At 42.9% G+C, this 12,618-nt stretch overlaps 1 protein-coding gene across 2 annotated transcripts in view; it reads left to right on the top strand.

The window, feature by feature from the left end:
* LOC113163495 (piezo-type mechanosensitive ion channel component 2-like) overlaps window positions 1-11,288 on the top strand; it is a 30,841-nt gene extending 19,553 nt beyond the window's left edge. For both annotated transcript variants that reach the window (XM_026362187.1, XM_026362188.1), the window contains 26 exons: window positions 359-447; window positions 540-605; window positions 691-806; window positions 1,081-1,201; window positions 1,494-1,562; window positions 1,742-1,908; window positions 2,003-2,670; window positions 2,895-3,188; window positions 3,262-3,363; window positions 3,612-3,768; window positions 3,852-4,034; window positions 4,109-4,289; window positions 4,476-4,575; window positions 4,650-4,797; window positions 4,886-4,973; window positions 5,054-5,180; window positions 5,394-5,552; window positions 5,801-5,948; window positions 6,083-6,271; window positions 6,472-6,564; window positions 6,653-6,819; window positions 7,781-7,897; window positions 8,470-8,549; window positions 8,720-8,933; window positions 9,903-10,044; window positions 10,199-11,288. In XM_026362187.1, coding sequence (XP_026217972.1) covers window positions 359-447; window positions 540-605; window positions 691-806; window positions 1,081-1,201; window positions 1,494-1,562; window positions 1,742-1,908; window positions 2,003-2,670; window positions 2,895-3,188; window positions 3,262-3,363; window positions 3,612-3,768; window positions 3,852-4,034; window positions 4,109-4,289; window positions 4,476-4,575; window positions 4,650-4,797; window positions 4,886-4,973; window positions 5,054-5,180; window positions 5,394-5,552; window positions 5,801-5,948; window positions 6,083-6,271; window positions 6,472-6,564; window positions 6,653-6,819; window positions 7,781-7,897; window positions 8,470-8,549; window positions 8,720-8,933; window positions 9,903-10,044; window positions 10,199-10,300 — 4,087 coding nt within the window. In that variant the 3' untranslated portion in view covers window positions 10,301-11,288. The remainder of the gene's footprint in view (window positions 1-358; window positions 448-539; window positions 606-690; window positions 807-1,080; window positions 1,202-1,493; window positions 1,563-1,741; window positions 1,909-2,002; window positions 2,671-2,894; window positions 3,189-3,261; window positions 3,364-3,611; window positions 3,769-3,851; window positions 4,035-4,108; window positions 4,290-4,475; window positions 4,576-4,649; window positions 4,798-4,885; window positions 4,974-5,053; window positions 5,181-5,393; window positions 5,553-5,800; window positions 5,949-6,082; window positions 6,272-6,471; window positions 6,565-6,652; window positions 6,820-7,780; window positions 7,898-8,469; window positions 8,550-8,719; window positions 8,934-9,902; window positions 10,045-10,198) is intronic.
* The last annotated feature ends 1,330 nt before the right edge of the window (window positions 11,289-12,618 follow it).

Here is a 12,618-nt window from a genome sequence, read left to right as displayed (position 1 = left end):
CACTGATAGAGGCAGTGATTGAGTCACAACCAGCCTACAAGATCAGAGCATGCCCACTACACTTCTAAGACACCCAAAATAAGACAGATTCCTCATAATCTAAATTAACCATATTTCCAACAATACAATGATTTGCTTCTACTCACAGTTTGTGTCAGTCTGCGACCTGAATTACCTAAATTCGTTGTTCATAAACCAGACCTTCCACTCCATGTTTCCTCATTCCACTTTGTAAATGTTGCCCTAAATGCTCCAAACCACTGTGACAGCAAATAATGTTTTCATGTGACATTCTGGACGACGGTCCAGGGCTGAATCAAAGACGTAAAACCACTTCCTGTCTGTGTGTTTCCCTCAGGATGGAGAGAATTAAATCTCGGCAGCAGAAGTTTCGCAGAGGAAAAGAGAAACTGTTGAGTCTGACCCAAGACAGCTTCCATACTGACGGTCAGTAAACAAATGGTAACGGACTCGAATTAATAGCTGTCAGTCACAGAATCAACTGAGTTTCTGTTTGTTTCTGATGCTTTGATGCGAAGGGCAGGAAAACAAGAAGGGCCGGCAGCAGAAGGAGTGGTGGAGACCCTGGGTAAACCACGCCTCCAGTGAGTCACATGACTTCTGACATAGTCAGCTCAGTGTTAGACCGTGTGCGTCTGTCTCACCTTTCTCTGTCATCTCTGTCTGTAGTGGTGAGGAGTGGGGACTATTACCTGTTTGAGACAGACAGTGAGGAAGAGGAAGAGGAGAAGAATGAGGAAGAGGAGAAGAAGGAGGAGGAACGTCCTGAGAAATCAGCCTTTCAGGTGAGAGTCTTGGACCAACCAGGCACCCAGGGGTCTGTTTTGTTATGATCTGTCCATAAGGACGACTGTTGCTCTCGACTGAGCTGTCCAGAGATAAAAATCTCTCCACTGTTCCAAAGTCTTTTGAGGAAAGAACATTTAATTAGTGAGAGTAGTCAAAGATGAGGTTGTATTTAATATTTATAATATTAAATATATCATTTTACAAGGTTTGGAGAAACAGTTTTCTCTTGATGATTTGATGGTATCTTTGCTGTCGGTCTGTTATTGTTAGTTTGTCTACCACGCCTGGATAACAGATTCTAGAACTGCAATGAGAGCTCGCAGCACCCAGAAGAAACTGTGGAAAAGCAACTCGTCTGAACGCAGAAGCAGGAAGGAGGAAAAGAGAGCAGGTGATAAATTATCCATCACTTTCCCATAGCTTGTTTTTTAATTTCAAATTTTTAGATGTGACCAGATAATGCAGCATCTTCTGATAGAGAGATTTCTCAAATTCTCTGGACAACATACGAAGTATGACAAAACACAAGCACACCTCTGTGCAAATATAAGTGAAACCAAAAAGTTGGACTACAAAGCACAAGCTTAGTGGGATGTTTCGGTTTAAAGTCTTTTTTCAAAATAAAAATACTAAAATATAAAGTTGTGTGTTATATGATCCAACCTAGGACTTTCATTCTTAAGCAGGTGAAGTCATCGAGGTGATGGAGGAAGAGGAGGATGGAGAGGAGGAAGAAATAGAGGAGGGACCAGGTAGGAGGCTTAACCCTGTGGAACATCATCATGACCTATGTCTGTACTTACAGAAAAATCTTTTGTATTTAGTTTTTGGTAATATTATTTACAAACAAAAAGTTAGTCAGTTTATGAAAATGTCTGGTCCATGCTAAACGATGAGCATGACGCCCTTCAGCTGCTCTTTTGTGTTTCAGACACAGGATTGCGTCGGTTCTCCAACACACTGCGGTTCTGCTGGGTTCTGCTGTCAGCTCTGCTGGACTCTCTAACTGCCTGGCTCAGCAGCTTGTGTCAGGAACACATCGACATCTCCACCGTGCTCCGCATCGAGCGATGCATGCTAACACAGCAGGCCAAACAGGTACATACTCAGGCCTACAGTTCCTTACAGAAGGTGTTGCACAACAAACATGGAGTATCTGCTTCAGGCATGTTTTTGTTTTGATTGTTTTTAGGGTAATGTTCCCACCAGGGAGGCAATAAACATTTACTACCAAGAGCAAATGATGAAAGCTTCCAGAGAGTCAGGTCTAGACTACTGTACGCACGGGGATGAAGGGACAGCCTCAACAGACAGAGGAAGAGAAGAAGAAGACGAGAGAGAAGAAGCAGGTAACACAGAAGAGCAAACAGAACCCGTTCTGGAAAGGGAGGATCCAAAAGGTCTGTATACTGAACCCGAGCCAGGACCAGGACAAGATGCTCCCGATAGGCCAGAACCAGAAAGAGTATCAGGAGATGATTCAGGTGAACTACTTACCAAAGCTGGATCTGAAACAGTAGAAGAAAGAGACTGTGTAGATAAAACACAACAAAAAATTGTGTCAGATGATCTACCTGAAACAGAACCCGTATCAGGGACAGGTGGCTCTGATGAATCAGAACCAGTATCAGGAGCATGCGCACCTGAAACACATCTGGCATCAAGAGCGGATGGTCCTGATGAGGCTCCAGCTTCAGGAGTCAAACCTGGAACAGAAGGAGGCCCAGCAGTGGAAGAAAACCCAGAACACATAGTGGCCACAACCAGCCAACGGCAACGACCCAAACTGTCAAGGATGGAGAGAGTCCCGTCTTCACTGTCTTCATCCTCAGAGGGAGAAATAACCAGTCGGAGGCACAGGTTAGTCCAGCATTTGTAAATTATTTTTGCCAGTCTGACAAGAGTCTGAGTCTTTGTCTTATTTTTAATATAATCAAGATGGCTCCCAAGAGAATCATAATCAGATGGTTTGATTCAAAGTGTTTTCTTTATTAGTAGAAAGGCATGATTTATACAAAATAATACTGATATAAATACTACAATGAAAGAAATGTAAAATACTTTTTTTTATTGTTCATGTGCAGTGGGGGAGAACCAGACCAACTACTTCGTCTTGACACACAGCCGACTCATACCTTGACCAGCGCCTCCTCCCCTGCCTCACGCTGCTCGCTGCTCCTCCCCCCCTCCTACAGTCTCGCTCTGGGCCTGGACCTTCAGGACACAGAGGATGAACAGCTGGAGCCAGGATTCAGGAAGAGGATGCTGGACCACGCTCATGGGGAGAGGAGCGACTTCCTGTTTGACTCTGCCTCCACTTCCTGTCCACTGGCATCTCGTACCCAGGAGCTGACAGCGAGCGATCTGCTGAGGAACAGGTGAGGAAAAGGTGAGTCCCAGAGGTTGTTCACCTGTAACCTGCCAAAGCTTCACACACACTCTGTGTTTCAGGACTTTCTATGACGAGGACTTGGAGGCATCAGACCATTTCTATGGAAACCAGCCACAGCTGCTCCAGCTGTGCTATGCCCTTTACAACATCTTAGCAGCCAGGTAAAGTCCACATGATGGATAACTGCACAAGAAGTGCTGTACTGAGCCACAATATGTTGTTATGCAGATGAAACTTACTGAATTGTCCTGATTAATTAAACACTGTTATCCCCAAATCTAGTTGAACACACAGAAGACGTATTTATAAGAAGTATAAAAGTATTTATAATGTGTTTTTCCAGAAACTCTTATCGACATATCAGCATATCAACATCATTTTAGTTTATCCATTACCCTCTAACCTCCAGGTCTGAGACTGTGTGCTACCTGGTCATCGTCCTGAACCACATGGTGTCCGCCAGCTGCCTGACACTGGTTCTTCCTGTTCTGGTGTTTCTCTGGGCCATGCTGTCCGTCCCTCGGCCCAGTAAGACCTTCTGGATGACAGCCATCATCTACACTGAGGTTCACAACAATCTGCTCCTTTTACCTAAAACTACACCTTTATCCTTCAGTCAGGTGTTTATTTTACCTGTCTGTGTCCTCAGGTCACCATCGTCATCAAGTACTTCTTCCAGTTTGGTTTCTTTCCTTTCAACCAGAAGCTGGAGCTGGACCGATCCAAACCATTCCACCCACCAAATATCCTGGGGGTTGAGAAGAAAGAAGGCTACGTCCTGTACGACCTGCTACAGCTGCTCGCTTTGTTCTACCACAGAGCCACACTTAAGGTATATAGCACTAAACTATACTTCTACCACAGAGTAGTACTCAAAGTAAAAACTCTTCTACCACGACCCTGCAGTGTCATGGACTGTGGGATCAGACAGTTACCACGGAGGCCGATGTCCTCCATCACCATGACAACCAGGCTGAGTGTGGCCACCGGGCCACCTCCATGGATGCAGCAGAACCCGCTACCATGCTGCGACGACGAGGCAGAGGACGAACGCGGTCCAGCTCCACCCAACTGCGCTCTCCTGCAGGTAGAATAAAAAAAGAGAGACCTAGCAAAAACTAAGAGGACAAAAATGATCCAATGACTTTCAGAAGATGAAGAACGCTATCAAAATAACCAAAAAACTCTGAGAAAGTTTCAAGAAGTGAAGTGTGAACTTCCTCTTCAGGAAGCAAGCACCTGAGAGACCTTGATGTTTCCCTGTTGTTTTCAGGCAGTGTGAGCTCCAGACCTCAGCAGCTGACCAGGTTTGATCTGCTGCTGGAGAAACTCAGAGAACTGTCCATCAGAGCCAAGATATACTCCGTTAGCAGGTACGCTAGCAATGACGCTACTTATACAGTGAGACCTCTTTGTGTTTATTGACCCACCTGTCTCTGTCTCTTAGGTGCATGTCTGTCTACCGTCCAGTCTGTCAGTTCTTCAGAGCTCTGGTCCAGCCGGAGTACAGCGCTGTCACTGATGTCTACGTCCTCATGTTCCTTGCAGACACCGTCGACTTCATCATAATCGTCTTCGGCTTCTGGGCCTTCGGAGTAAACATTTTTGTTATTTGTTGTTTTCAATTTTAACTGTTTTCAACTCTGTGGACTTTATTTTACCTTATTTTACTTTATTTTACAGAAACACTCAGCAGCTGCTGATATCACTTCCTCGCTCTCAGAAGATCAAGTTCCTGAAGCATTTCTGGTGATGGTCCTGATCCAGTTTGGTATGTCCACTGGTCTGCCTTCGACCTGTCTGTCTGTCCACCTGTCTGTCTGTTCACCATCTCCTTCCACCTGTCTGCAGGGACTATGGTGATCGACCGGGCACTGTATTTGAGGAAGACTGTTTTGGGGAAGCTGGTTTTCCAGGTGATTCTGGTTTTTGGAATCCACTTCTGGATGTTCTTCATCCTGCCAACTGTCACTGAGAGGTAACTCACCTTTACCTGTCACCTCGTTAATGTCTGTTTACAAACTGTTACCAGCATGTTACAGTAGCTGAATTAACAAGTTAAACTAGACTAAACTAAAATAAAAATAAGTTCATATAAATTAATTTGAATTAATGCGTGGGGTTAGGGTGTTGAGTTGCAAATAATATATAAATGTATATGTCCTCTCTCTATACTCATCTGTCTGTCCAGGCGTTTCAACCAGAACCTTGTGGCTCAGCTCTGGTACTTTGTGAAGTGTATTTACTTCGGCCTGTCGGCCTATCAGATTCGATCCGGTTACCCGACGCGGGTTCTGGGAAACTTTCTCACGAAAAGTTACAACTACCTCAACCTGTTCCTGTTCCAGGGGTAAGTCGAATGTCCAGGCTGTTAGCCTAGCTTAGCACAAAAACTGGAAGCAGAGTGAAAGTGTTAGCCTAGCCTAGGTAAGCACCAAGTGTGTAAGGAAAACCGTTATGGCTACCTCCATGAATTTTTGTGCCAGACTCTACTCAAATGGTTAATCACTTACTCACTCACTACATTAGATTTCTATTGTGTGGGTTATTGTTAATTGATTTAACTTTTCTGTCTCTACTCCGTCTCTCTACCTGTAGTTTCCGTCTGGTTCCATTCCTGACGGAGCTGAGAGCAGTGATGGACTGGGTGTGGACAGACACCACTTTGTCTCTGTCCTCATGGATCTGTGTGGAGGACGTCTATGCCCACTGTTTTGTTTTAAAGTGCTGGAGGGAGTCTGAGAAGGTATCAGTACTTTTGTTTATGTAGGTTTCTATTTATCTGTATTTGTGGGTATATTTGTTTGCAGTGGTATTCTCATCTCATCAGAACAGCCAGTTTGTATTTACATGTGTACTTGTGTATGTATTTGTACTCAGAGGTACCCTCAGCCTCGCGGTCAGAAGAAGAAGCGGGTGGTGAAGTACGGGATGGGCGGTCTGATCGTTCTCCTGTTGATCTGTATCGTCTGGTTCCCTCTTCTCTTCATGTCACTCATCAAATCCGTGGCTGGAGTTGTCAACCGACCTCTCGACGTCTCTCTGACCATCACACTAGGAGGCTTTCAGGTAAACACACCTGAGTTGTTGTTAAAAGGTGTAAATGTCCTCTCCAAAACTCCAATCTTCCCTCCTTTCATAGTGGAACTGTGTCAGTCAGCAGTCTGTGGAAATATTCACTCACTGCCTTGCTTTTTAGTATAGGTATTAGTAATAGTAGTAGTAGAGGTATTAGCATTACTGTGTTACTGACCTGTGGTTTTTATCAGCCGATCTTCACGATGAGCGCGCAGCAAAATCAGCTGAAAGATCTCACAGAGGAAGACTTCAGCTCCTTCATCAGCTCCTACAGCTACACACCTGTAAGTTGTTTACAGTACTAGTACACACATTACTGTAATATTACTTCTTGATTTATTTTCTAGTAACTCTATGGCCTGTGTTTTCCAGAGTGCCTTGCAGTTCCTGGAGGCATACAGTCGTGAGGATGTAACGTTGGCAGAGCTGCAGGGCAGCAGCAACTCTCTGTGGACCATCAGTCCTCCCAGCAGGCAGTACCTGAGCCAGGTGCTCAACCTGGACCACTTTCCTCTGACTATGTCCTGGACTATTCAGAGGTAGGCTATGACAAATTGATCATTAATCAATCATCAGTACTTACAGTACTTCAGACAGTGGTAGTGGACTTAGTATTTGTAGTATTTGTACTAGCACTACTACTAATCGAACTGTGCATAATCACAGTTGAGCATAATCAAAGTCAATCTTGAAGGATCACTTTGTATACATTTCACTTGTTTTTAGAACAGGATATTGTCTCTTATAGTAGCACCAGTATAGTGGTAGTAGTAGCAGTAGAAGCACTGTCCCAATTAAATATTTAGAAACATCCACATAAAGAAGGAGTGGGAGTCACTGATGAAATGTTGGGGCAATATCTGACCATCTGCACTCATCATAAAGAGCTGGACTGAGTGGAAGAGACTTGCGCTATGAGCATGAATGCAGGAAACATAAATGATATGTATAAAGGTCCGAGAGACCTTTGATTTAAAAAATCCAGTCTGATCACCATTAATCCAGAATGGCAGCTGTCGACACGCCTAGTATGTTCATGTTTGACACATCAAGTCTGGATTAAGCAAAATAAGAGGTTGAACACTGACATGATCTGTTGGATCCTTTTCTTTTCTGAGAACTAATTAAAACAGCGTTAATGTTCCCATTAAAGCTACATTTCTCTACTAATAATAGGAAGACATTGTAAAGTACAAGGACAAACTTCTCTCAAAAGGCTGTGTAAAGTTCAAGCTGGATGCTGTCATACCAGGTGATTTGGCAAGGTGTCTCTAGGTCCAGTGTAATTTCCGATTTATAGAGAATAAAAATTGAAGGTTGTTCAGTTGTAAAAGTTCTGTTGAAAGTTTTAATGCAGGAACTCAAACTAAAATTAAAAATAAGTTTATTTATAAGCTTCAATGTTGTTGATCATTAGTGGAGGTGATATTTATAGTATTAGTAGCTGTATTATAGTAACAGTAATACAATAGTACTACTTCTCTATCTTTTTTTAAACAGGAATCTGAGTCTGGGCGCGAAGGCTGAGCTCGCATCAGGCAAATACGTGACTTACCTGGACAATCAGACTCGGCTGCAGCTCATCGAGCTGCTTAATGGAACAAGGTCACTTCCTGTGTGAGTAACAGGGGCGGAGCTAGAAGCAAGAGGGTGGAGTTAGACTGAGGGAGGGTGGGACTAAGGCTGATTGGAAAAAAAAATGTATGGAAGTAAAACTTGATGTAAAACAAAAGATCAAAAAATCTTTGCATAACTAGAATAAAATACAGCAAATACAAGTAGGAAGAAAGACAAGAAATTTGCAAATAAATAGGTAATAAGAAAAGATTTTGAACTCAAACACTTTGCCTGTGCTTTTTGCTGGGCTAGTTAATTAAGCACAATTTCAGTTCAGTTTAGTTATATTGCACCAATTTACAGCAAAAAGGGCTGCAGATAAGTAAAACAACACATAACTCAAGATAAAATGATCATATGATAAATCTTTTATATATTCCATATAATATGGTTTGAGAAATTATTGGCATCGCACAAAACTACAAAATTACTTCAATAAAAGAAATTACAAACATGACTTTAATAAAACCATAATAACCATAACACATAAAGTGAGCTGTTAAAGTATTTGTGCAGAATTTTTCCGTGTATATTTTTACTTGTCCATTTATGTGTACTTGGTGTGTTTTCAGCGTGATACAGGAAGTGTTTCCATGTTTCATTCGAGCTCCGAGCGACTCCAACGCCAAACCCATTGAGCAGCTTTACACAGGTTTTAATTTTGTTTTATAATCAGTCCTTAAGAAAAACATTAATTAAACATCCAACTAACATTTGTTTGTATTTTAAGAACACATAAAGGCTCCTGTTATTTCATGTCACAATATTTAAATTAGTCTAGTACACCTGAGGCATGACTCCTCTCCTCTTCTGTCCAATCAGATGGCCGTTACAAGGACATCTTGCTTACCCTTAAGCGGTCAACCAACCACAGCAGAGAGATCCAGGAGTGGTGGGTCGTCGACCAATCACCTGCCAGTTTAGTGCCTCTTGGGGGAGGGGCAGTTCTGAGCGACAAGAGGGAGGCGGGACTTCAGCTGTTTGTTTTCAGTGATAAAGTCAGTCCCCCAAGTCTGGGCTTCCTCGCAGGATACGGGTACTACAAATAACTTCAACTACCGCAGTAACAAGAGTAGTAGCAGCAGTAACAGCAAAAAAAAAACAAAAAAAAAAACAAAAAAACAAAAGAACAGGTAGTACTGTTACATCAGACTACTAGTTCTGTAGAAGTTGCAGTAGAGGTTGTTGTAGTAGATTTAGTAATAGAACTGGACTTGCTTTAAGTTGTTGAAGAATTTTCGTCTTTGCTCCTAAAGGTTTCATCAGCTCTGACTGGCTGGAAAAGTAGGATTATAAACCCTGTGGAGTTGTTAACACTCCTAACTTGTCTTCCTTGTGCAGAATATTTGTTGTTGCTGTGTCGTTGTGTTTCTTGAAGATCCTCCTTATCTTTTTAGGCAGTTGTTGCTGTTTTGTTTGCTGTCAGTTAGAGCCTGATTCAAGGAGTAAATACTGATCTGTGTGTTTGGGTTTCCTCTAAACATCCATGTTGACACGTTGGTCTTGATCAGTGTGCACCACACAATCCAAGAAGGCCAAGCAATTCTCTGGGACATCTTCTCGAGGGAAGTAGAATGACCCTGTCTCAACAGAGGAGGTGGCCTAAGGTAGAATCTTAGGTGGTTCCAGAGCCATTCACACCTGGCCTCAGGTAGTCCCAACAGCAAACATGAAAGTCAGGTAGATGAAGCCAGAGGTGAGAGTGGAGAAGTCTGCTACTCCAGCCAGCCAGTCAGAACTGAAGCCTAAAGGTGGAAGGTGAAATATCTGCAAGAACTGAACAGCAGCTTTGGGAGAACCATGGACTGGATTCACAGATACCTTCCTTACTCCACTATTTCACAGTGTTTGTCCAAACAAATAGGTCTTAGTGTTGCATGTTGTGCAATATAATATAATATTATAATGCTGTAAAAAAACAAAGCCATCACAGGAAAGCAACCTGAACAGAAGCAGTCACACTTACTACACACTTACCATTCGCTCCTCCTCCTGTCCTCTGCAGAATCATGGGGCTGTACGCGTCGGTGGTGTTGGTGATTGGGAAGTTTGTCAGAGAGTTCTTCAGTGGGATCAGTCACTCCATCATGTTCGAGGAGCTGCCCTGTGTCGACCGCATCCTCAAACTCTGCACCGACATCTTCCTGGTAATCAAACAAGTTGCCTTTGGTTAAACGGAGGAGAATTCATTTGTTTGAATGAGAAGTTTTAGCTTGCTATTCTGACTAGTTTGGGTGTTTGATCTGTTTCTTCCTGATTGACCGTCACACTGATCTATGAACTGGTGTTTTGTCCTGTCAGGTGAGAGAGACAGGTGAGCTGGAGCTGGAAGAGGAGCTTTATGCCAAACTGATCTTCCTGTATCGATCACCAGAGACTCTGATCAAATGGACCCGACGCTGACACCCATGACTGATGCAGTATTCAGGACATAAAGCAACTGTCACACAGGGAACCTCCAGAGAACGTTTACTTGCAAGGTTTCAGGAAACTTGAATATTGAAACATATCTGAGACACTTGAGGGAATTTACCTGTTTCCTTCTGAGGAAAGCCAAAGTGATTTGAGTAGAGCGCCGTAGAGATATTATACAAGTACTGATTATTGATCGGTAACTGCAGGGACATGTCACATCCTGGACAAACTGGAATATTTAACCTAGCCTTTCAGTCCTGGAAAAGTCCTGGAACGAGCTATAATGGACCAAACTGTCCAGGAAACAAAGGGCGACAGAAACAAGACAAAAACCAAAAGTCAGTCAGATCTTGTTTTCCAGGACCTTTTCAATGACTTCCTGTCTTCTGAGGTATGAAGTCCCTGCATTGTCACAGCTGTTTTCACTTATTTTTATTGATTTGTCTAAATGTTTACAAGATGAACCATCAGTATTCATGTTAGCACTACATTAGGTTGTTACTTTAGCTCTGTGTTCGCTGTCAGTATATCAATAACTTGAATTAGGTTAAAGTAAAGTAGCTGTTAGCGCTACATCATGCTACGTTATTTCATTAGAGACAGACCAGTGCCATTATAGCTCCTCATAAGAGTGGCCATAGCTTGTCGTTAGGGTAAGGGTTACATCAGATCTGCTTTAACATCAACATCCGTTCTGTGTTGTGTGAGCGCATATCAGTCAGAGGAAATAAGTGAAAACAGCTGATCAGTCACATGGTAACACTGGAACCAGAAGATATTAACAGCGATGACAGAAAGGTGGAGCTAAATCTTACTGATGTTAAATAAACAAAGAAGGACTGTGTTAAATCATGTTGTGAGAAGATTTTACCAGGAAGTTCTTCCTATTCGTGTCACTTTATCTTATATGAACTGTCGTAAACTCAGTGTTTCCTCTGCATATATGGAACAAACAGTGAATATGTGAAAATAAATTGTTTTCAATCAACCAGACTGACACCGAGCTGTCTCCTCATTGGTCAAACAGCTTCTCGCAGCCACAGGTCAGTTCTGAAGACATACAAAATACTGACGCTAAAACACCAGACAGTACTGGACTTAACACTGACCAGATTCACTGGACCAAACAAGTTCTATTTATGTCACTTTATCTGTTTTTTAATTGATCCAGTTAGTGAAAGATGAAAAATCAGAGGAAAACCAGTAAGTAAACACAAAGATTTGAGAACAAAGCTGAACTTGTGCTTTATTGTGATTTGCTGTCAAACATGTTTGAGTTCAGACCATCACCCAGAGTTACATCTGCTGCTGTCTGAGCCCTCAGGGGTTCAAAGTGTCCGTCTGATCAGTTCTCGTGCTGTCTAACTGAAGCGGGTTCAGAGTTCAGTGGAAGACGTTGTGTAGCTCCAGACAGACTTTAAACCCAGCAAACCAGTCCGTTATTTTGTGAGTCGGCAGATCTCGCGTCTATTTAGCTTTGACTTTTACATTCTGACGGCCGTAACAATTCTGTGAAAGCATGTCGGTGTTGTCACAGTTTACAAATGTTCTGCATGTTAAAACAAACTTTTTGACGAATGTGGAGTTTTCTTGTGTGGGCAGAGACACCAGGTGTGTTTCATCTGCTTCATGTTGTTTTAGCAAACTCTGCATATCACATGTTCAGTGTGTGAAGCACGGTGGTGCTGAAAGTTTGGGTTCGTTCTCACTAACCCTTGAGTGGGACTTTCAGTCCTCGCCAGGTTTGGTCATTATACAACTGAAACTGTTCTGATGCAGTAAATGAAGCGTGGAGCTGAAGATGAACTGGCGGCACCACAGTGTGTGTAGGTTTTACTTTGTGTGGATGGAAAAAGGTTGAAAAGGTTAAAGGACCCAAAAAATCCTGTGTTTACACCTCACAGCTGTTTCCCAAGTCATGTAGGTGGAGTCTTACCTTCCAGCGTTCTGAAACTTTCACTTTAGTTTTAATGACACACGTGTTTCCTGGTTTTCAGAGAAACAGCAGGACGAGCTGTGACTGCATCCCGGTGAAGAACTCGTGTTGACCAGTCTGTCTAATCACAACCACCTGCAGGCAGGACGCTTGTTGTGAAGGAAGGTAAACTTCCACCATGGGAACTAGTCCCAGAGTGAAGGACTGAAATCATTAATGTACTGTGCTTTGGCTGACGGTCAGGTTCAACATGCCACCAGGACTTGGGAAATGACTGACAAACATGTGCAACACACCAAACTGTTCCAGAGGTTTTCTGTTGACTCACCTTCAGCAGGGTGGTGGCTGTTAGTGCAGGTAATCTGTCTCT

The sequence above is a fragment of the Anabas testudineus genome, chromosome 2 (genome assembly GCF_900324465.2).
Source record: "Anabas testudineus chromosome 2, fAnaTes1.2, whole genome shotgun sequence".
NCBI classification, from domain to species: domain Eukaryota; kingdom Metazoa; phylum Chordata; class Actinopteri; order Anabantiformes; family Anabantidae; genus Anabas; species Anabas testudineus.
Note: the sequence above shows the minus strand (reverse complement) of the source record. Positions and strands in the feature narration are given on the sequence as shown.